Below are 24,350 nucleotides of genomic sequence, written 5' to 3'. Positions count from 1 at the left end.
GAAAGGACTGGTGTGTATGTGATTTTTCCCCCCCTTCGGGTAATAGAAAGGACATTGGTACAAGTGTCTATTTTAAGTACAGCAAATGCAGGGCGCTGAGAATGAGCAACAAAATCACCTCATCATGAGGCTTTCTTCAAGATCTCCTAATTGAGATAGTTACATATTTATTTAAAAATGGCTGGAGAGGACAAACTGGCTGAGGTTTAGCTGACACCAGTAATGGCATTGGAGATTGTCTTCATGTGGCTGGGAGCTAATGTTGGTCGCTGTTTGACTAGATCAGATATTCGGTTACATTTTCGTTATCACTGGTTTAATGTGCATGGCAGTTGTAACAAATTTGAATTTGATACAATATAATTTTGTGTGTGAAGAGTACATGACTTGGCATAGCTTGCTTGTAGTGTAGTAAAAATATCTTCAAGTAGAAATGCTTGTCTCATTATGACCTTTACAATGTTTCCTTATCTTTCCTTTTCTTCTTCCTCACTTCATCCTAGTTTTTCTTGATTAAAGGGACTTGTTACTTTACTGTACTTACCGTAAGTGTGCCTTATTTAGTTAGAGACCAGTAGAGACGATTTAAAAAAATTAGATGGTGATGCAGTTTACATTTTGACTATTTTTGGTTTCCAAAGTGAGTATTGTGATTGTATCTAGTGAAGACATAATAGTCTTCAATATACTGTTAGCTCATATGTGTCATAATTAATGGATCCTAGGAGGGAATCCCAACATATAGAAGGACTAATTCATTGTAGGAGTTCCCCTAGAGCACGGTAGATAGAACATAAAAATGAGTTTGTACTTTTGAATGTGTAAATGTAAATACAGGTGTTAAGTGTAAATACAGTTGTACTTAAGGGTATGTATTTTTGCTTACATAGATCTTAGGGAATGTGATTAGTGGCTACCAAACAGTAATGCAACTCAAAAAAACTGCATTATGAGTAGAGGTAATGAGTCAGATTTTTATCTTTTAAAGTGCTCTGACAAAACCAATGTGATTAGATCAAGCTCTCTGCCCTGGAAACTTTCCTAAGCAAACCATAATTAATACATTTACAGTGTTATTTCTCTATCAATTGTTAAACTACAGGATAATCTGAGTTAAATGTCTTCAGGTCTCCTTTACTGAAGAATTTTTTTTTTTTTTTTGTCTATAAATATTCCCAGTAAGTAATTTGTACCTAAAATTATGCTACAGTCCTGTTGCCTACAGTTAAGAGACAGGCACATCTGTTAGAGTTTAGTAGTAAACTCACCACAAGATTTGCTAATTTGGTTTCTGATGGTCTCCATTTGGCATTAAAAATGACCTGTGTCAACTGCATAGACAATAAAGCAAGTTGCAGAACCAAGCTGGTGAGTGCAGTGAAATAAATAGGTTTCCATTTAAAAAGAAAAAAAAAAGGAGAAATCACGGTGTGGAAAAGTCAGCATGTTCAAGGTTGAAATCAGCTCATTACTAAAACAGGTATATTTTAAGTTTTGCTGCTGACTCTCCATCTTAATGTCAGACACAGCCAGTCTCAGGAACTTAGAAAGTGGGCTCAGGACAGATCTCACCGTGGCATTCACAACTCCTGTCAGACCTCGCTGCTGAGCAGTGGCCCCAGGTGTGCCACGTGGCGGGGCTGGGGACTCCTGTTAGCTGGGACATGGTCCGTACTCCTTGGAAGCTGAAAGGGGATGTTCCCACCAGCTTTGTCTTCCACATTGCTCTCTGTTGTCCTGCTCAAGGCTCCACTCAAAACCCATTAAGAGAGTTGTGGGAGGGCGTGGAGAGCTATGAATTCTGCTCTGTTCAAACCAGGGCTTTCTGAAAAGAGATTTTCTCTCCGTCTGTGAACCTGTGAGTGTGATAGAGCAAGATTCTCGAAGCCTTATACAACTCGCAGGTTCCAGAGACCAGGAAATGGAAAGGAACCACTCCACTTCCTCCCGAATCTGAAATAAACATTTGAACTAGAAGAAAATGAGTCTGACAGACTCATTCCCTTCTGCGTTTCCTGCCTCTGTGCTTGCCAAACACTGCTCTGAGAAGCCAAGCCCTACTCTGCTTGTGTGAAAGACAGACTCATAGAAACCAAGAGGTAACAAAGTTTTTAAAGGAAAGTCAAAAACAGGGCCTCAAAAAGGGCAAATATCAGTGAGCACAAGTGACTGTCTGAAAAAAGGAGAGTCACAGAGAAAGATAGTGTTTTGTTAAGGTGACCATGCCTTTTATATCTTCTAGGCAAGTTTCCTTTTCATTAAAAGTTTTTATACTTCTCTTTCTTTAGAAAAAAAAAAATTATTAGGGGTGCCTGGGTGGCTCAGTGGGTTGGGCCTCTGCATTCAGCTTAGGTCATGATCTCAGGGTCCTGGGATGGAGCCCCGCATCCGGCTCTCTGCTCATCAGGGAGCCTGCTTCCCCCTTTCTCTCTGCCTGCCTCTCTGCCTGCTTGTGATCTCTATCTGTCAAATAAATAAATTAAAAAAAATTATTAGAAGTAGTAGAAGGCGGAACATTTAAAACGCTCTGAAGTCTCAAACTTCCTTTTGTGGAATGGGAAGTCAGCCACACTTACACTCTCAAGCTAATAAGATTATTGAATATTTTCCTAAAAGAAAAGGGATATTACTGGGTAGAATGAGGGGAAAAAAAAAAGAGTACTTTGTTTTTGGTGCTGCCAACTGAAACGTGTAAACAGACATGAAAAAATGGTGAGTGAGATTTGCTGAATGTATATTTTAGGATCCGTAGACTGATGGGTGTTAATATCTCTTACATAACCAAAGGCTTGTGGAACTCTGTCCTGTTTTAAGGCGAGTGGCTTTGGCAGGGACAGAAAGACAATGTAACAAGTCCTGGTGATTTTTAGGGGGGTTCTGCAGCTGTGATGGGACACAGCTGCCCATAGCCACACACCTGCCTTGCTTACCACAATGTTAGCCTCAGGGCTGGAATCCGCAATGTCACAGCACTTGTTTGACCTTTTATAGGACATTTGATGTCCTGGCCACAGATTCAAATGTGGGGACATAATTATGCTATGTCACAAAAAGACCATAAAGCAATGTAGGTTTTATATGTGGAAACATACAACTTTGTTTTCCTATGCCAATGATGGAGCCTTCCCATTTAGAATATATCAATAAGAGAACAAGACTTTCTCCGCAGGCATGCTCCAGGCCGGAATTGGATTTTAGTGTGATGATGTGTCTTCTGCCCTTAGAACGGCATTGTCATCATTGCGTTGTGGCCGAGGACTATGCTACAAAATGATCCAAATGGAATGCAGTGACCATCTTTAAGGGATCTCAGGCTAATAGGCTGTAATTTGGGTAAAACCATCAAGGCTTCAGTGGGTACCCAGGTATAAACCGGCCGCTCTTCTGACTCCATCATGTGGATGGCCTCTACTGGGTCATCTGTGGGGAGCGCTTCATCCTTAAGATACCATCTGATCCAGTGGTATCATGAATGTGGAGTAAATGTGTCAAGGGCTCTTACAATATTTCTTTTGCATTATTTAAATTTTACCTTCCGACCTTCTTGCAGAGCTCTAAAATAAAACCGATCCAGTGAGCCCGTGTTAAGACAGGTGACTTAGACCCAACCCTAGGCCAGATGTGGGCATAGCGCTAGAAACCCACTTGTGATCAAGTTCAGTTCTTACGTCTGCAGAAGAAATCAGCTGTCTTCTGCAAATTGCTCTTTCACCCCCCCCTTTAAAATCTCAATTAACAAGTTCAATGACGCTTAATAGAAATCTGTCTCAGAACACATGGAGATGAAAAGGGAGATAAAATATTTTCCAAAAACAACCACCATTCCATCATTCATAATCTCAGCCAGCAGAGATACTAGCATTTCCCACCCCCCAACATTGTAAATTGTTTAGAATTGGGGGTTTCCTTTGAAAGTATTTCTCATAGGCTTCACTTTCATGGACAGTGTGTGTCAGAATGTTTTGAAGTTATATAACTGACAGATCCTTTTTATTGTCATTAGGACTGTGAATGCAGATGACATGGCTGTCTATGAGAAGACTATGTGTTAATTAATTTTTAATTAAAGTGATTTATTTTTATAAGAATACATAGACCCGATAGAAGTGGTAGAGTAAGCAATACAAGTAAGCTAAAAGAAAAACAAAGCCTATAATTTTCCCACCCAGACATAATAACTATCAACATTTTGATATATGTCTTTTAATGCCCTTTTCTATGTGTGATATATACTATTTTTTTAAACAAAAATGGTCTTATATACTATCCTTCCTTTAAAAACTTAATATATCATTAATAGCTTTTCATGGCAGTAAAAATTTATCTACAGAGTATATTTTAGTGCAAAATAGTATTCTATTTCAGTCATCCCATGACTAAGCTGTAATTTATTTAACCAGGTTCCTACTGTTTGACATATAGTTTGTTTCTAAGAAAAAAAAAACACCAAGATAAACATTCCTGAACGTGCATATTTTTGCACACATTTCCTTAGAATAGTTCCTACAGTGCTGAGAAATAAAATTGCTGAATGAAAGGGTATGTACATTTTTAAAGGCTTTTACTGCATATAGTCAAATAACCTTTTCTAAAAGTTGTATCAACTTAAATTTCCAGCACTAAGAGACTGCTCATTAACATTGGATATTACAATTCTTTTAACTTGCACATACTTATTTTTAAAATCAGTTTCCTTGAAATTTATTTGATCATTTCTCTGTATTTTTGAACTTAAGATTTGTGCAAGTTTTCAAATGTACTAGCACGTTGACAGAGTGCATTCTAAGTGCTAGGCAATGTCCTAGGTGGGGCATGGGGAAAATAAAAGGTTTTTGCCCTTGGGTAACTTGTAGTGTATTTGGGATAGGTGACATATTTTACCAAAACTGGGACTTAGAGTGAAAATTGGGATTATGTTTGTGGGGAGAGAGAGGTCATGGCTTTTCCCTCATTTGAATGAATGATTGGGAACTCTCTGAAAACTTTCTGCTCTCTTGGTTAGGGTAAAAAGTTGGAAACATGTCAGCATTCAGTTTTATGAGGACTGGTAAGAAAGACATCAGTGATACTGACCTATATTTTAAAGATTTATTAATTTGAGAGAGAGAAAGAGAGACAGCGAGCTTGAGTGCTTGGTGGGAGAGGCAGAGGGAGGAAGAGGGAGAGAATCCCAAGCAGACTCCTCACTGAGCATGACTGCAGCCAGGGGGGTCAATCTCACAACCCCTGAGATCATGACCCCAGCAGAGGCTAAGAGTGAGACGCTTAACTGACTGTGCCACCCAGGTGCCCTGTTACCTACCTATATTTTAAATCTGTTTGTTGTTTTCAAAATAAAATCATTAGTCCTTTTCGAAGACCTTGAAGTATTTGCATTTCAGAAGTATTGTGAGAATTTGTAATTACTGCAATTTTCAAAGTGTCTTGAAGTTAACTCTTTATTATTTACCAGTAAAATGTTCCATGAAAAATCATTTAGATTGAACTTTGACAGTTGTACAGTACCTCCAGGTAAAGAAAAGGAGAATCTAATGAATGGCCTGGGAATTAAGTTTCAACAAAAATATATTTTGCCAGTATCTAAAGAACTCAGAAGGAATGGGGAAATAGTAAAATTTCCAGCCTTTCCATCATCTTTCTGTGACCTATTTTTTTTAAATTCATGTTTTTCAGACTAAATGTTAGGAATTTAGGAGTCCTGGGATTGAGAAGGTGGAATTGGAGAGGGTAAGGTAGTATTGGGGTAAATATTAAAAATATAAAGCAATTAGGGGTGCCTGTGTGGCTCAGTCCATTAAGCATCTGACTCTTGATTTCAGCTCAGATCATGATCTTGTGAGCTGGAGGCCTATGTCAGCTCCCTGCTTAGTGGGGAGTCTGCTTCTCTCCCTCTCTCTCTCTTCCCCTCTGCCTCTCTCCCTGCTCATTGCTCTAAATAAATAAAATCGTAAAAAAAAAAAAAAAAGTACAAAGCAATTAGAATCAGATGCAATGCCCCCAAAATTATAAAATGAGATGATTAAATTTCAACAGTGAATTTTGACCCCCCCAATAATACAAATAATTAAGGAGAATAGACCAATGATTAAATCCAAAAGCAAGTAAAATGAAGTTTTAACATAGGTAGATAGGGGCCCTAGTTGGAAAGCTCTTTACAGGTGATGGTGATATCCTGTAGTATGATTGCTTTGCAGCTCTTTGGTTGGTCCAAGGAGGTCATTTCTTTGGAATTGCTGACACATTGGACTATATGGAATTGATCGTAGAAAGAGGCCTGGTATAAGAATCAGAAGATCTGTATTTTTGTTTTGACTTTATTGGGTGATGTCTCATGCCTACCATTTACCTTCTGGATGCACTAATTTTCTGTTGTAAAATGAGGGTATCATACAGGTTCACCAAAAGTTTATTGTTGAAATCAAATGCCCAACTTACAGGATTATTGAAAGGAACAGGAGAGTTAAAGGATGTGGAAACACTGTAAAGTGCTGTAAGAGTGTTAGACATTATCATTATAATTATAGTGACCTATTTTCCAAACCCAAATTGGACCACATGGTATGAGAGAGGATTTTTGTGCCACTTCCAAGGGTGAGAGGCAGTCTGCAAAATGAGATTCAGATGCCAGAATATTGAAATTTCTGGCACAATTTTCATGGTTTATAGGAGCAATGATAAAATATTTGAAATAGTAACTGTTCGTTAAAATTTATGATGTGTGATCATGATAATTATGATATTTCTTTGCAAAAGATACTTAATTTCTTGTGTAAGTCAAAGTTCTTTGATTTCAGAGAATCTTACTATGGGGGAGGGACCTTGAGGGACATCAGTTTCCCATTCTATTTCTAGGACATTTGCTGGGAAAAGATTTGGGGGGAAATAAATTTCACTACCTCCCTTGGTATAGTAATTTGTCTTATTGAACATCTTTACTTCTAAAATCTCTGTAGTTTAACTCAGCACCTTTTAATTTTATTTAAAAAAATTTTAAAAGATTTTATTTATCAATTTGATAGAGACACAGTGAGAGAGGGAACACAAGCAAGAGGAGTGGGAGAGGGAGAAACAGGCTTTCCACCAAGCAGAGAGCCCGATGTGGGGCTTGATCCCAGGACCCTGGGATCAAGACCTGAGTGGAAGGCAGATGCTTAATGACTGAGCCACCCAGGGCACCCCTCTTATCACCTTTATTAAAAAAAAAATAGCATACATGAGAAACTTTTGTAGGAAAGGATTTTTTTTAACAAAACTCCTTTTTTAAGGGTAATAATACAAAAAATGTGGAAAGAACAACTGCTGGAATTTTCTACCAGAAGGATTTGAAAACCCTTTTGGGCCATAAACATTAAATTCATTTCTTCTAGAGTATGTTATGTTTCTTGGATGATAACTGCAAAAATCTATTTCATTTCCTTTGGTTTAGTACCATAATGAGCCCTTATGATATCTAGCATCAAATGCTACCTAGCAATTAAAAATCTTAAATTATCTATTCTTAGGGGTTCTTTAATTTCTTAATACAGTAGTGTATGAGACAGACGTAATAATAGTCCATTTCATATGCTGCAGGAAACTTTGGTGTTGCTTTTTCTTTCATCTTGCTTCTCCTTCCATGAAAGATTTGAGATTTATGGCTTGAGGGTTTATAAACCTTTTGTTTTCTGCTTTTGCAGGCATATAGTGAAGCATTAAGGTGTTTATTTTTATTTTCACTGTCAAGAAAGGAAATGTTTCAGAGTTTATTTTCATTGACATTTATAGTAACTTAAAAATCATGGAATAGATCAAGTTCAAATTGATTGTTCCATGAAGCCTCTGAGTTTTCAGCACGAACCATAAACTACGGGGTGTAGTTAAGATGCCCCAGTAATATGAATTTGGTGTTAATAACCCAGTTGAGGTTTCAGTCTTTACCCTAATGTCTGAAACTTCTGGACTCTATCCCTGGGATTGGTTCTGAAAAGCTGAATGGATTTGCAGCTGGACTAAAACAAACAAATCTATATCCTTGGCTGGCAGGTTATTCCATGAATTATGCATCTGTAGCCTTTGTGTCACTTCAGAGGTTAGACAGAACCAGAGAGAGAGGCGCCCAGATACAAACGGTCTAGAAAATTGGATATGGTGGCCAGGAGTTACTATGCAAAAAAGATTTTCTGTCTCGTTGGCACGGTTCTCTTGGAGATTGGGGTAAACAGCACACAGACCAAGAGGATGGCTTGAATTTGGCTTTCAACACTGTTGGGAGCCGGGGTTTGGATGTAAGGTGTAATCCTTATCCTTGGAGATTTCTGCTGCCAGACCACTGATGAAGGGCCTCGATTTGTGTGCTTAGCGACTGTCATTCTCTGGGCCAGGAGCTTAGCTTAGTGAAAAGAATTGGGTGTTAGGGGAGACGGGTGCCTCATTAAAGGGATCTCTTCTGATTGAGTAAAGCAGCATTTTAGCTGAGTCCTCCTCAGTGGTATTCCAGAAGTTGCCGATTATTATACAGATCGATCATATCATCTTTGTGCACTCATGAAAAGAATGTCTATTTAATGTGGACATGACCAGCCATCAGAGAGAATAAATGCCTCACTAAAGCTTGATATGGCTGACTGTTGGCCTTGTGGATGGTCACACTAAATCAATCTGGCTAGATTTTTTTTAAACTGCCGGCGCCCTGTACCGTCACCAATAGACCCAGTTGGAGCTCCGAGCTTAAGTGGGCATGAAAGCAAAGATGCTAGCATTCTGTGGGTGGTTTGAAATGCCAGGTTTGTTTTTGTGGAGTCAGTAGTGTAATATCTCTTCTTTTTTATGCAACCCCTGCTGAAATCTAAAGTCGTGAAATTCAAGAGAACAGGAACTCGCTCACTGAGGCTGTGCACACTCTTGGTTTAGCCTGAGTGCTTTGTTTCAGGTGTATAAATTATACATCCCAGTGTAATTCGGAAATGACAGCTTCTAGGGAGAATGAGAAAAGGTTCTTTGAGCCACAGAGAAGGTTAGAATATATCGCTTTTCTAGCTAGTCTGGGAAGCTCAGGATGCCTTGCCAGATAGAGATTTTTTAAAAAAATAAATTCATTCCGTATTTATGATGCCTTTATTCTGCAGCACAGGGCCCTTCTTTTTATTTTAAGAAAATTCCCCCAGCTTCATTGAGGTATAATTGACACGTAACATGGTGTAAGTGTAAAGTGTGCAATGCACTGATTTGATGGACAAAATATATTGCAAAATGTTTACCGCTGTAGCGTTAGCGACCCCTTCCATCCCTTCCCATAGTTACCATTTCTTTTTCATGGTGATAACATTTAAGATCTACTGTCTTAGTGTGCTGTGAGATGTGTAAGCCTGATGATTCACAGACCTGTACCCCTGGGGCAAATAATACATTATATGTTAATAAAAATACTTTAAATTAAAAAAAAGATCTCTCTTAATAACATTTGAGTATATGATACAGTATTATTAGCCATAATCACCATGTTGTCCATTTTATCTCCAGACTTGTTAATGTAATAACTGGAAATTTGTACCCTTGGACCACTATCTCCCCATTTCCCTCACCCCCGAACTCCTGGTGACTATCACTGCACTTTATTTCTCAGAGATGTTTTAAGGCACATGCAAGCGTTAAGATCATTAATACAGTCTCACATCTTATTTTCAGATCTAGCAGTTGATAAGGTCACAAAAAACAGTCACCTGATATTAAAGCTTTAAAGCTGTCCAATTATACCCACTATTTTCACATTTTTGGTATGTATAATAACAACAATAATAGTACCTTATATTTACATATTGATTGACGGTTCCATAAAGTGTTTTCAGGTGTTCTCCAAAACTGGGCTTACTATTAACCTTAAGGTTATTTGGTATTTTTATGTTATTTGTCAGAAGACAATCATAGTGACCTTTCGTTTTACGGAGAATCTGTCACTAGTGAAATTTGTAAAGCAAATTACTCATTGATTTTTAAAGTATACACTTGCAAAAGGGAAAATTAAAAAGGGAGACCCTTGTAGCCTTGACAACTGAGAAATTATTTCTTGGCTGAGATTTTTGCTTTCTCTGAGATAGGAGTTATGTTAAGAAACAATACCTGAATCAGAAAGCAGTTCTAATTTAAATCAGTCTGAATCACAAAAAGGTCGATTAATTGTTTTCATTTTCAAAATATTTTCTTAGCTGTGTTTGTGCTTTCCCTTTCAATATTTTTGCGTGTGTGTGGGATATAGACTTTGCAGAATATTCTAAAATATGACTTCTATTTATAAGCAAAACTGACAAATACCTTTTCTTCTTATTATCTTTAAATTGCAAGTGTCTGAAGGCCCGTCATAATTGGATGTGTCATCCTGAGATTTAAATGCATTACGGTTTTTGAACGTGATTTGAAAAATGAGCCCCACTCTAGGGGAGGTGGGGCAGGCCTGGCAGTCAATGGGTAGTGCAAACAGAATTCGATTTATGCATTCTTTTCAAACAGTTATTGATTATATAAAAAAGAAGCCTACGCTTCTCTTCCAGAACTTTGCAGAAAACACTATGAATGAACTCCTTGGCTGGTATGGCTATGATAAGGTTGAATTGAAAGATGGTGAAGATATTGAATTCAGGAGCTACCCTACCGACGGAGAGAGCCGGCAGCACATTTCTGTTCTCAAAGGTAATGACATTTAATGTCCCTTTGTTCATGCAAAGAAGGATTAACTATCTCAACCTGCCAATTGAGTTGCTTCGGGACTCATTTGGTTGATTATGCCAACGGTTGATTTAAACGTACATCCCCAGTAGTACTTTCCCATAAGCAGAATTCCACAGAATATAAGAGCATAACATAAAACAAAAATAGACACAGTTTAATCTCCTTCCAGCAATGGGAGCACTAGCTAGCAAGGGCTAGGGACCTTAGGGCTATGGTCCTGCCCACAGATTTATAGAAAGGGACAATGTTTGCTAAGTTCTCCTTCTCGTTTCTTGAGTCTTTGATCTATTAGTTTTGGGGGACAGGTGCTTTCTATTAAGTCAAATACTGCATTTGGATTTTTAGACCTTGAAAGTTAGTTTGGTAATCCCCTCTTCCTCCTTTTTTTTGGTGGGATTTCTTAGGAAAGCCCTATTTCTGTTTCGTGTTTGAAGTTCCTCCTGCTCCCAGCCTTGGATGGGGTATGAGGAGTAAGAGAGTAGTGCATGATTGGATCCTACATTATTTTATAAGAATTTTCGTCAAAGCCCAGCCAAAGAGTGGAAATTAGAGACTTGGCCGTGTCAAATTAACACTGATTCTAATCAGCGAATATCAGTGTCAGATATCTCATGAGGGAAGCCTAGAACCAAAGGTGGGTGTTGTTATGGATGCTAAATTTATGAACCTAAATTCGGAGTGAGAGTTTGATGGTCAAAAAAAAAAAAAAAAAGAGTATGTAAAGGAGCAGTCCATTTGGGGAACTTCATTAAAGTGTGGGTAAAATTCATCGTGCACCATCACTGGCAATTTGATCAGTATTTGCACTGCATTCAAAATCTGTTGGCATAAACTACCTGTTCGCTCATTTTATTTCCAGTCTCTTAAGATAGCATTTTTTCCTTCTTATATGCCAAGTGACAAAATGTAAATGAGCTGTCCTGCAGGCATGTGGAATTGAACGCACGTAACAAATTTCATGTTAAGCCCGCTATGAAATTGTACACATCATGTTACAGGGATAGTATCATCAATTTTACTGTAAATGAAAAATGCAAGTCATGAGTTTATATTCTATAAACTAATAGCTCGTGTAATACTCAGTCTAGGTAATAATCTTTGCCTCTGGGGAACATGGAGAGAGTGCCAGGATATGCTACTAGAGGGAAAAAGTTGTTTTCCATGGTTGAATTTTTTTTTTAAATGATTCACATGCAAGGATAAAATTCACAAAGTTCAGATCATTGTAAGTTTTCTTTATTTTCATTTTTGTTAATAGTTAATGGATACTAATGTTTACCCTGTGAAACAAGTTTTCTTTCTAATAATCTGCTTCTTTCTTATGGGTCCTTTTGGTTATATTATGACCAAACTTTTTAATACAATTGGGATCTAGTGATAGGACTGGATGGGGCATGTTTTTAGCTGGTAGCCGGAGGGTGATGCTAGATAGGACTTTGTACCCGGAAAAGGTTAATTGCATCTCAGGTTTCTATGGGTTTTCCCAGTGCTAAAATGCATCACCAGGATGCAATTGAGGTACTAGTTATCATAATGAGCCAAATGGTAAAGGATCCCCCTCAAAATTTACGGTGAACAAAACTGAAAGGGTCCAGGACGGTCTGTAGAGTTCTGGTAAAGTGTTTAAAGATCTGCAAGGAAAAGTTGGTTTTGTTACATGGCCATTTGACTTGAGAAAATGTGGTCACAAGGAAAACAAGCCCTTTTGTAATAGTGAATGTGATCTTTTTTTCTTTTATAGAAAATTCTTTGCCAAAACCCAAATTACCCGAGGACAGTGTTATTTCACCATACAATATAAGCACAGGCTATTCCGGGCTTGCCACAGGAAACGGACTCAGTGACTCACCTGCAGGGTCCAAGGATCATGGCAATGTGCCCATTATTGTACCTTTAATTCCTCCACCTTTCATAAAGCCACCAGCAGGTAAGTCATTACTGGGGTTTCCAATGAGAACGATTCCTAGAAAGTTGTAATTACCTTATAAAGAATTATTAAATGCCCAAGGTACCTTTGGAAAAGACTGTTTTTAGGAGCTTTGTAGACAAGACACGTTCGTGCTTGTGTTATTTAAAGTAGCATTCATTACTCTGTTAGGCAAACTCAGGCCAAGTCCCCAATCTACTTTCAACTGAATGAATTTTTCCTACCACTGGCTAAAAAAAGTAGTTTTCCTCCTCTGAAATCATCTGTTAGAAATTAAAAAAAAAAAAAGGATGAAATAATTTTATATACGGACTGACTGAACCGTGTGGTGGCATTGTGAGGGGCTGGGTCTCCTGAGCGGGCTGCCCTTCTTAGAAATAACCTAGATTATCCATCTCTGCCACAGAGTTCTTTCTAATTCCTGGAAAACTGTCTTTGAGAGCTTTAAAGAAAAATGGATGTCTGGATTTCACTTGCATGCAAACGTAATCAGTTTTTTAATATTTCCAGAAGATCAGATGGCATGTGTATGAAGGTGCAGGGCAATGGGTTAAGCATTAGGTGATAGCACAAGCTACATTACAGCTGTGCTCCATACGGAGAAAGAAGTTCAGTGATACTGTATCTCGCTTGCTGTGAAATGCTGGAGTTACGCTAGAATGCTTAATTGCTACAGTGGTTATTTTTCTGTATATTGAGCTGAACAATGATAAATAGTAAGTTTTGATGGCCATACTCACTATAACTTACTGAAGGGAATGTTTGTATTTTTGGGGGGGTTGGGGGGGAGATAAGTGTGTGGTTATGTTTCCATAAACAGTGAGGGTATTTGTAGATATAAATTCCTGGACTTGTGTTATAGATGTATTTACACCATATTCTGAGAGTTACTAACATTTTTCTTCATAGTGTGTGTACATTCCCTTGCTTAGCCTACTACATTTTAGTAGTAAAAAGTGTCCTTTCGTATCGAGGTCCTCGAGAGAGAATGTCATTAAAATCCATTTACCTGTCAAAATCACTTGAGATTGTGTTTGTCTGCTAATTTCTAATATAATTTGTGTATCTCATCGTTTGCCTTTTTAATGCCCCTATTTTCCTTTGGTTGATTGTTTTCTGATGCAGAGGGACCCAGGTGTATCTCCCAAGGACCAAAGTCATAACTTTGCACAGGCAACTGGGAAGGGGCGGGGTGACTAATTTTGTAAATGTAGAGTTCATATTCCAGTGAGTGTGCAGTGGCCTGGATGCGTGGTGATGATAAATGGGAATATTAGGGCAGTGTGTCTAGGTGGAAAGGTCACTTGCCTCCGATTTAGACAAATTGGGCTCAAATCTAGGCTTTGTCACTTACCAGCTCTGTGGACACGGACACATTATATAAGCTCTCTCCTCCTCAGTTTCTCCATCTGTAAAATGGGGATCACAGTTTCATCTCACAGGATTGTCATGGCTGTGAGAGGAGAAAATATATGTAAAGCACCTAGCATAGTCCCCATGACACTAAAGCCATTCCGTAAACACCATGCTGCTGCTTCTTTTTTTTTTTTAAGTCCTTAGTCTGTCCCAGAAATATCATGCACATAATTTGTGCATAAAAAGGTGTGCATCCAAATGCAAATTCCCCTCTAAGATTTATTTGAGCAAAGCAAACAGCTTTAGAAATTAGCATAGCTGAGGCTAACATGAGCTTGGCATGCCAAAAAACCTGCCCTGGAGTTTCCTGCTGAGCCAGCCACGTGGAATTCAAGCACACAGCTCCCATTTAACTCTAATTCCACATCAGATCAGGAAAAAAATATGCAAAGGGATACAGGCCAAAGATTGAGCCTTGGAAGTCTTAGACACAGGAACTCGGAGGAATTAGAAGCCAGAAGTAACTCAACACCAGTGGTTTTATGCTGTCTTCATGCAACCCCAAAGCACTCATCTGTTGAAAACAAAATGTAGGGAAGGACGTGTTTAATTTTCTGTATCTGCTCTAAACCTTGGCTCTGTGCTTCTCCAAGGTTCTATATGACAAGACCAAGATACAGAAAGGATCTCTGCTTTCAAGGAGGTTTCTCCATTAATCCCTAAACAGAAACATGTACAGGAGAGATGAATTTCGATTCAGTCACGTTATCTAGTGCAGGGGTCTGCAGACTTTTCCTACAAAGGGTCAGATAGTGTTTTAGGCTCTGGGCTGTGCTGTCTCTACCAGAACTACTGAACTCTGCTATTGTAGATAGTACATAAACAAATGGGTGTAGCTGTGTTCTAATAAAATATCATTTACAAAAAAGGCAGGAAGGAGGGTCTGGCCCCACAACCAGAGGTTGCTGATTTTTGCACCAGGGTAAGGTTGGCAGAAGTTTCAGGATTGAGTTTCTGAGAGTCAGGCTATGAGCTTTGCCAAGGTGCTCTGTATAATATCATAAGGGACAGCAACATGGATAGGAAGATAGTGGGGTTTTCAGGGTATGTGGTGAGCTTTGGCACATAGTAGGTGCTCCAGTACTGTTTGTTGAAAACTGACTAAATGGCTGATAGTCAAATTCCTACTGCACATACATCACCAGTATGGGCCACTCTGTTGTTCCTTGAGAAAATGCTAGTATCTTGGCTGGCTTAGTCCCAACCTGTCAAGAGTTTGACTATAGCTTTATGACAGTGATGTGTATAATTATCCTTGGATAAGTAAGGCCCACAGATTACCTAAAAACTTTCATCTAATTAATCACTTCACTTTCTCCTTCTGTTAAAACTTTTGCCAGGGTTGTTATTCAGGGTAGCTGAGTTGAGGCACATTCCCTATCAATGTTATAGCTATATGTAGGTTAACACTGGCATTCCTAAGGGAAACTAATAAATGGTACAATGGCTAGAAGTAAAAGGCCCCTTGATAATCAGCCCCTGAATAATTTAGAACTGACTATATCATGCAACTGTCCACCTCTCGGGATGGGGAAGACAGGGAGCATATGTATGTTTTGGATTCCTGGAAAGAAAATAACTGTTAGCGTTTAAATTATTCCCATTCTGCCATAAACTGGCCGTGTGACAATACCAGCAATAATAATACCTTATGTCTGTATTAAGTCCTTTATAGTTCATGAAGCGCACTCACATTCATTGTTTGATGTGATTTGATCTTTACCATGACTCTGGGAAATAGTGTACTGGATATAGCTAAATAGAAAAACTGAAGGTTGCATAGGTTAAATGGCTTTCTCAAGGTCAGGTGGCTTCTAAGTATGTGAGCCAAGACTAGTACCAATGTCTTCTGACTCCTGATTCAATATTCCTTTTAATATAAAGTTGCTTTTCCGGCGTATTTGTACAAAACTTGCTTAGACTGCATCAGAATAAGAGTCCTTAATAGTTTGCGACTTCAGATCCCCCAGTGACAGGTACACAGTCATTTTTTCAAGTCCCCATCTTCTGGGAGACTTGATGTGTTCTCTGAACCTGAGGATCTGTGGTTCTTTGAACTGGGATGACCTAGCGGGACTAAAACCCCAGCTTGGTTTTGAAGGGCTCACCATCATGAGGCAAGTCACTGCTCCTCCGAGGTACCAGAGGGTTCCATTGGGTTGGGCACCGGTTCCAGAGTGTTTCATGGGCTTGGGCAGGCTCAGACTGGATCCCGTCCATGTTTGGCAGCCAGTGGGCCCAGTGGAATACTTGGGATGGGGAACATGGTGACACCACACTTGCTTGGATTTCTCCTCTCCTTTTGCACAGCTGCATCCAGGAGTGTGGGTGTAGCTTATTAGTGGGCCTGGGGAATTGCTTTTCTCCTCCGGCCCCCACCTTCTCTTCAGAGAAGGGGAGCTCCCTGGGCTTTGGTGATTACAAGCGTTGTCCCTGCTCTGGCCACACATGTTTGTGTACAGTTTTGTCTGATTTCCAAGGCTGAGCTGCCCTTCCCCCATCAGGGACAGAATTTGGCCCTTAATGTAGGGTTTGTGACATCACAGTCGTTACTATGGTAATAGACTTGTTATAAACACAGGATAATAGCCCTGATTTTCCTTTTTTTTTTTTTTCTCTAAGCACTGAAGGGAATCACCATGATCCTTAAATAAGACTAAGACTTTTCTGCAGACTAGCAAGTGAACAGAATAAGGCTTTGCCATATAGAGACGCCATTAAAAAAAAACCAAACAAACAACAAAAACTGTTAAAAGAGTAAGAGAATAATAGAAAGTATTGACCACCTTTTTCTTTTTATGCAAACGTTCCTTTATCCTTTTAGTGCAAATGAATATGAAAGTGTCCTTCTCTGCTAATTTTAAAAATCACAGCATGAGCCTAGTCTAAAGTGGCAGAATATATATCAGCAAGAGTTTTGAAAGATAACTCAGGTTAATTATATTGTGACCTTGCTGAAATTCTTCTCATATTAGAGATTTTCATACAGGCTTCAGCCCTTCAGGACTTCCTTGGAAGAGGGTTGTGCCAGAAAAGGACTCTGAGTACGGTCTGTAAAGGCCGTGCTGGAGTGAGTCTCCATCCAAATATTTAGGCCGACCCCACTCCACCGCTGGTTTGACTACTGAAGTCAAGCCATTTGAAATGGATTTTAAATACAGATTTTTTCTTTTTTCTTTCTTTTTTTCTTTTTTTTTTTTTTTTACAAACACTTTATATTGATCTTCCCTGCTTTCCATAAGTAAAGCTCCACTGACCAGACGTCCGTCCTCTACAGTGGTTGGTCAGGCTTGATGCTGCCTATCCTGCCTACTTCTGGTTAGAGCAGCTGACTGGACTTGAACCAGCATTTTTCTTTTCTAGTCTCAGACTTGCTCCCTGACATTATGCTCCCAAGAATTAAAAAAAAAAAAAAAAAAAAAAGAAAAGAAAAGAAAAAGAAAAAGAAAAAGAAATCAATGAAACTCTTGTTGTAATTATTTTTTGTTCATGAGGAAAAGATGAAATGCAGCAACTTTTCCTAGTGAAAGTCATGCTGAGCTCTGCTGCAGAAAACACCGCATATCTAGGAAATTACATTTTAAATCTGAATCTTTTGACAGGCTTCCCTTGCCTATCACAAGTCCAGAATCCCTCTAAGTCCCAGAATACTTTAAAATGAAATTAAATGTACAAAAAGGAGGGAATTTATTTCCCTGGATGCATTTATGTGGCAGTTTTGAATAAAATGGTGGGGTTTTTTTCTTTTTTTTTCCTACCTCAAATGGAAAGCGACCATATTCTTCTTTCTTGCTACCCATGGGAGAGGGGAAAGACAGGGTCTGTCCCCATGGCATACATAGGTTTATGTGGAGGGACATGAGATCAACTCCTAAGAGCCTGATTCCCTACGTGCTGGAGCGTCTTGACTTTCTTTGAAAACAATGACCATTTCCTGTCTTCTAGGATGGTTTGCTTTCAGTGAGCTTTTCAAATTTGTGTTCAGTCATAGTCATGGAAATATGATATATTTTTTCAGGCAAATCTTAGAATTCTTAAGGGGATATAAGAACTGGGCTCTAAGGAACAATTAGCTTAACTGAGAATATGGAAACATTCACGTGATCTGCTAAACCCTATGTATATAACTGAGCAACCCACAGTTAATAAGCATGTTACTTTTTGGCTCTTAAAATTCTTACATGGAGTTATACTTGCAGAGAAGTGGGAATCAGAATGTGGTTTGCATTATGATCATTATTTATTTTATCTGTTACACAATATTCTTGGGGCTTGCATATGAATGATGTATTCCAAATAGCCATTGAGAAAACAGGATTTAATCAAAATTGCTCTGCCATTTATTTATTTGTCCAACTTTTAAAATATGATTATTAAATAAAATTACCTAGAGTTAATGGGATTTGGATGATTTACTATTTATGTAGCAGATAGATTTCTCAAAAAAAAAAAAAGATGTTCACTGAACCCTCAGGTTTGGGGAATTTTCTAATTCACTTAGAAAAAGGACAGAGGAATTATGCTGAATGGCGGGAGTAGGAATAGTTAATAATCGTAATGATAGAATCTCATCCTAGCGAATATTTTTCGAGCACTTATTATGGGCCAGACATTGTGCTAATAGATTATTATCTCATTTAATTTTCAGAACAACTCTGTGTGGATGCTATTATTAACCTTGTTTTACAGATGAGGAAACTGAGACCCAGAGCAACTTGCCTGAGGTCACACAGGTAATAAGTGGCAGAACTGACATTTGAACTTAGGGATGATGTCCCCTTAACCCATATTTGTAGCCCTGGATTATCCAAAAACCTATGTCAGTCAATTATGTGTTTACTGAGTGTGCTTCATATTATGCTAGATAATACAAGTGTGTACGTCATCATCCTTGGCCACTGGGAACTTACAGTGTACTTGGTATAATCAAAACATCATTCCACTTTGACTTTGGAAGGAGTTTTAGCAGCATTTGGTGGAGCTCGGTGGCAGCGAAAGGGCAAAATGGAGTAGCAGAAGGTCTATAGGGAGATAATGAGGAACTGTTATATTTACACAGTTGAGGAGAAATGACATCTAAAACGTAATGTAGGCCAGAAGACAGTCATTCAGAATTCAAGGTGATTAACGAAAGATACAAAACGAAGTCTCAAAATCTTACCTACTCTGATAATGGGCCCTATTTTATTTTATTATATTTTTAAATAAAATTGTGGATTCTTGTAAAGGTGGAACTCAAATTTCAGTATGTTCCTTCTCTCTCTCTCTCTCTCTCTTTTTTTTTTTTTGTAGTGACAATCTATCACCATACAAAATTATTACAGTATTATTGGCTGTATTCCCAGTGCTGTACTTCTCATCCCCATGCTGATTTATTTTAAAACTGAAAGTTTGTACCTATTAACCCCCTTCACCAATTTTGCTCATCCCCTGCTCCCCTCCCCTCTAGCAACACCTAGTTTGTTCATTATATTTATGAGTCTGTTTCAGTTGTTGTTGTTTGTTTGTTCATTTTTTTTTTAGATTCCATATACAAGTGAAATCATTTGGTATTTATCTTTCTCTGAGTTATTTCACTTAGCACAATACCCTTATGTTGTTGTGAAATGGCAAGCTATCATTCTTTTTTATGGCTGAGTAATATTCCATTGTGTCCCAAATCAAAATGTGTGTGTGTTTTTAAGAATTTATTTATTTTAGAGAAAGAGAGAGAGAGAGAGAGTGATGAGTTGACGGGGCTTCTATTTATATGGTGAGACATGGAAAGACAAACACATTGTGCCAGCACCATGGAGTTGGTCCCTAAGAATGGCTGAGAACATGGGCTTGGAAGTCAGACTGGGTCTGAGGCCAGTGTTACCTTTTCTATCATATTGGTTGGCTAATATTTATTGAGTACATATTTGGCTTTATGACCTGGGGCAGATGACCATCTGTGTGACCATCTGTCTGAGCCTCGGTGTTTGCCTCATTTGAATAAAAGATAGTACCTAGTACAAAAAAGCGGGTGGCAGAGGGAGAGGAGGAGAAAAAAATCTCAAATAGACTCTCTGCTGAGCACAGAGCCTGACATGTGGCTTGATCTTGTGACCCTGAAATCATGACATTAAGCTGAAATCAAGAGTCAGACACTTAACTGACTGAGTCACCAAGGCATCCCTCAAATGTGTGGTTTAAATGGTAGTATGATGTGGTGGAAAGACTACCAGAGCAAAAATCAGGAAACCTGGGTTGTGAATGCCAGCTCTGCTTTTTACTGGCCGTGTAAATAAGATAAGTCACTTTGCTTATCTATGCCTCAGTTTCCTTGCTTAATAATGATGTACTTAGCTTAGGTAATCTGTAATTGCTTTAATTTATAAAATCTTGATTTTGTGACTTGTATGGTGAATTTACCACCTGATTTTGTGATTTGAGTCTATTTTAATATACTGTAATATATATTTGTTAGTTGACTGAACATATTTAAAGAAAACTCACCTCTATGTGTAATTATGGCAGCCAAAAAAAGTCTGATGGAAAATTTATGCCACTTAGACAACTATCAGCTAATTATTAATTTTTTACTCTGGAAGAGTGACTTGAAATAATAGATTGAAGTTTTAGAAAAACTGCTAGAAAAAAATTTGAATTGTGAGTAAATGAAAAGATTATATCACCCATATGTCATTAGACCTAATAATTTTGATGTTACACATAAGTAATGATTACTGGAAGTAATTCCCAGAATTTCTGCAAAAGAGAAGTCACGTTATGTCCAATTTAACTTATCAAAACAGGCACAAGAAGGAATAGAAAGCTTGAGTAGTCCTACATCTATTAAGAAAATTAAACTGGTGCCTGGATGGCTCAGTCAGTTAAGCATCTGACTCTTGATTTTGGTTCAGGTCATGATGTCAGGATCTTAAGATCAAGCCCTGCATTGGGCTCCATGCTCAGTATGAAGTCTGCTTGAGATTTTCTCTCTCCGTCTCCCCTCTCCCTGCTCATATGCTCTCTTTCTCTCTCTAAATAAGTAAAATCTTAAAAAAAAAAAAAAAAAAGGAAGAAATCATTAGATCCTTTTTACAAAGAATATTCTAGGCACAGGTAGTTTCAGTGGTAGATTCTACCAAAAATTTAAGGAAAAAAATGAAACCAAACATAGAGAAACTCTTCTAGAGAATAGAAAAAAACAAAAAAACCATTTTTACTCATTTTATAATCCCAGCATGACTTTCATCCCATGACATGACAAGAGCATTAGAAATAAGGACCATGGTAATTTAATGTAATTGAATTACACTAAGATGGAAAACTTCTGTTCATCATGAACACTTATTCAAAAACCCTAAAAAAAAAATCATAGCAAACAAAATCCAGTGATGTATACTAACAGATAATGCATCATGACTAATTTGGATTCTTTTCTAGGAATGCAAGGTTGATTTAAGCTTAAGAAATCCATCAATATGCTTAACTACATTAACAGAATAAAATAAAATCTCAAACAATATTCTCAATAGATGCAGAAAAAAAAATTTAACACAATAATAAAAACTTTTGGCAAAATAGGAACAGAATGGATCTTCCATAAAATGACAAAAATTATCCACAAAAAACCTACAGCAAATATTATACTTAATTGTGAAATTTTGAAAGTTTTCCTTGAGATCAAGAGTGAGATAAAGATGACCACTACCACCACTTCTATTTAAATTTGTACTGGAGTTCATAGATAATGTAATACGGCAAGAAAAAGAAACTAAAAATACAAGATTTGAAATGTAAAAATAGCATTTTGTTTACAACCATCCCTTTTCCATCAATGTACAGGTGAGCTATTATAATTAATGAGTACATTTACCAAGGTCTCTAAACATAGGCAGTACTCCCAAATCCATTATATCTCTATATAGCAGCTACAAATATAGTAAAAAAACAAAATTTAAAAATACCAGTTAAAATAGCATTAAACCATGAAAAACTCAGGGTAAAAAAAATAAATCTAACAAAATATATGCAAGATTGTTATATAGGAAACTATGAATATTGCCGAGAGAAATCAAAGAAGGCCTAAATCAGTGGAGGGACACACCATGTTTATGGATTGATGAATAATATTCTAAAAGGACAGATTCTTCCTAAATTGATCTATATATTCAATTCGGATAAAAATCCCAGCATAAAATTTTGTGGAAATTTAAAACCTGCATTTTGAATTTACATGGAGATGCAAAGGGGCAAAATTAGCTGGGACAATCTTGAAGAAAAAAAATAAAAGGAAGACTTATACTACTAGATCCCAACAGTCATTGTAAGACCTAGAATAATTAATTAATAATTAAATAAGTTTATGTTATTATCAGTATTAATTGTACTGTTGTTATTATTCTTCTTTTGAACATACTTTAAGCCTCATCTGTGTTTGAGGCATAAGAGAGAAAAGACACTTTGTGTTTCTCATGTCAATTCTCTTTTGACTTAAAATATATATGTAAAAGTGCATAAAATATACATGTATCTTTTTCCCACAAATAATGATCCTTGTCCACTCACAACTTTCCATTCAAGAGGTAACCACTTTTATGGCCATCTTTGCCTTATTTCCTTCTACAGTTTTAACACCTGCAGAGGCTCCCCACTAGTAATATAGTTTATTATTTGCCCGTTTTTGGACTTCAGATAAATGAAATTCTGGAAGCCAGTTTCCAAAATGGCCTTAATGATCCTGGTCTCCTGATAATTTCTTTCTACATTGAATCAGGGCTGGTTTATGTGACTGACTTCTGGGGCTGTCATAAAAGGTTATTGTAGTTTTTGCCTAGTTCTCTCAGATTGTTCATTTTTGAGGGAACATGAGGAAACTCAAGCAGCCCTGTGGAGGGGGTCATGTGGACAGGAAGGGGTCTCCCATCAGCAGCCAGCACCAGCTTGCCAGCCTTGTGGTTGAGCTGCCTTAGAAGTGGGTCCTACAGCCCAATTCAAGCCTTCAGATGACTGCACCCCCAAGAGACACTGGATGTAAGTTCATGAACAACTCTGAGCTAGAATTGCTCTAAACTACTCCCAAATATCTAACTCAGAGACCCCATGAGCAATAATAAATGATTTCTCTTGTATTAAAAAGAGACAATGAAATAATGATAAAAGGATACGCATATAAATCACTGCAGTGGAGTTCAGAAACAAATATGAACAGATTCTGGATTTATGACAAATATATTCATCAGCTTAGGTTACCATAACTAAATACAGCCAAAGTTTATTTTCTCACAATTCTGGAGAATGCAAGTCCAAGATCAACAACATTAGGCTTGGTATCTGTTAAAAACTGTGTGGTTACAATCAGTTACCTTCTCTGTGTTCTCATGTGGCAGAGAGAGATAGGAACTCTCTGCTGTCTCTTCTCAGGAGGACACGAGTCCCATTAGATAAGGACCCTACCTTCATGTACATTGTTGTGGGAAAAGATCCTTGTCTCAAAAAATCTTGAGTCCTTTACTTGGAGACTTAGAGTTTGAAAAAAAGTGGTGTTTTTTTTTTAATTTTAACTCTTCCTGATTTAGTTAACTATATCCTAGAATACAATTTCAGCATTTCCCCCCATCTCTAGTCTGTTTATAGACTAATCAAAATCAACTGCGGACAACTGTTTAAATCAACTATTTAAAATCTCCTCATTCTTTATTATTAAGGCATTATCATCTACTTACATGAAATATATCACAGCGAGACCTGAAAGTTAAGATGCAGGTATAAGACATAAATATCTCCCCAAGTGGTCTACTTGAGAGCAGCTTTTGATATGATGTAAGTAGAGAGAAATGAAGTGGTACTGGGTGAGTGACAAAAATAGGATATTCAATACTTTGCCCCAGTGGTTGCTTTGCCTCCCAGGGGATAGTTGGGAATAGCTGAAGATATTTTGGTTGCTACAGCTGGGAGCGAGGAAGTTACTGGCATACAGGGAGTAGAGGCCAGCCATGGCACTAAACTTCCTACAATGCAGGGGACAGCCCCACAACAAGGAATTATCTGGCTGACAATATCAATAGCGCCATGGCTGGGAAAGCAGACTCGACAGTGGTGACAGCTCTGTGTATGGGACACCTCTTGAGCCTGTCTCTGGATTCCCTTAGTCCCACCTCTTAGTCCAGTGATTGCAGTGGTCCTTTGACAGCTTCGGCCTGTGCATTCTGAAAGGGCCTTGCCTCACACTTGTGGCATATGTCTGTAGCTTCCTGCTGTGGGGCTTCTCTGATATGACAGTGTGGGCATCATGGAAATCCTTTTGACGCATACACGCGTGCAAACCGGGAGTGTA

The 24,350-nt window shown here is 38.1% G+C and overlaps 1 protein-coding gene across 2 annotated transcripts in view; it reads left to right on the top strand.

Moving 5' to 3' along the window:
- The window catches only part of LOC101671634 (sine oculis binding protein homolog), a 164,015-nt gene that overhangs the window by 3,586 nt on the left and 136,079 nt on the right, over positions 1–24,350 (top strand). For both annotated transcript variants that reach the window (XM_045080247.1, XM_045080246.1), the window contains exons 2-3: positions 10,524–10,662; positions 12,443–12,628. In XM_045080247.1, coding sequence (XP_044936182.1) covers positions 10,524–10,662; positions 12,443–12,628 — 325 coding nt within the window. The remainder of the gene's footprint in view (positions 1–10,523; positions 10,663–12,442; positions 12,629–24,350) is intronic.

The sequence above is a fragment of the Mustela putorius genome, unplaced genomic scaffold, assembly GCF_011764305.1.
Source record: "Mustela putorius furo isolate JIRA1106 unplaced genomic scaffold, ASM1176430v1.1 tig00000450_pilon_pilon_pilon, whole genome shotgun sequence".
In the NCBI taxonomy this organism is placed as follows: Eukaryota; Metazoa; Chordata; class Mammalia; order Carnivora; family Mustelidae; genus Mustela; species Mustela putorius.
Note: the sequence above shows the minus strand (reverse complement) of the source record. Positions and strands in the feature narration are given on the sequence as shown.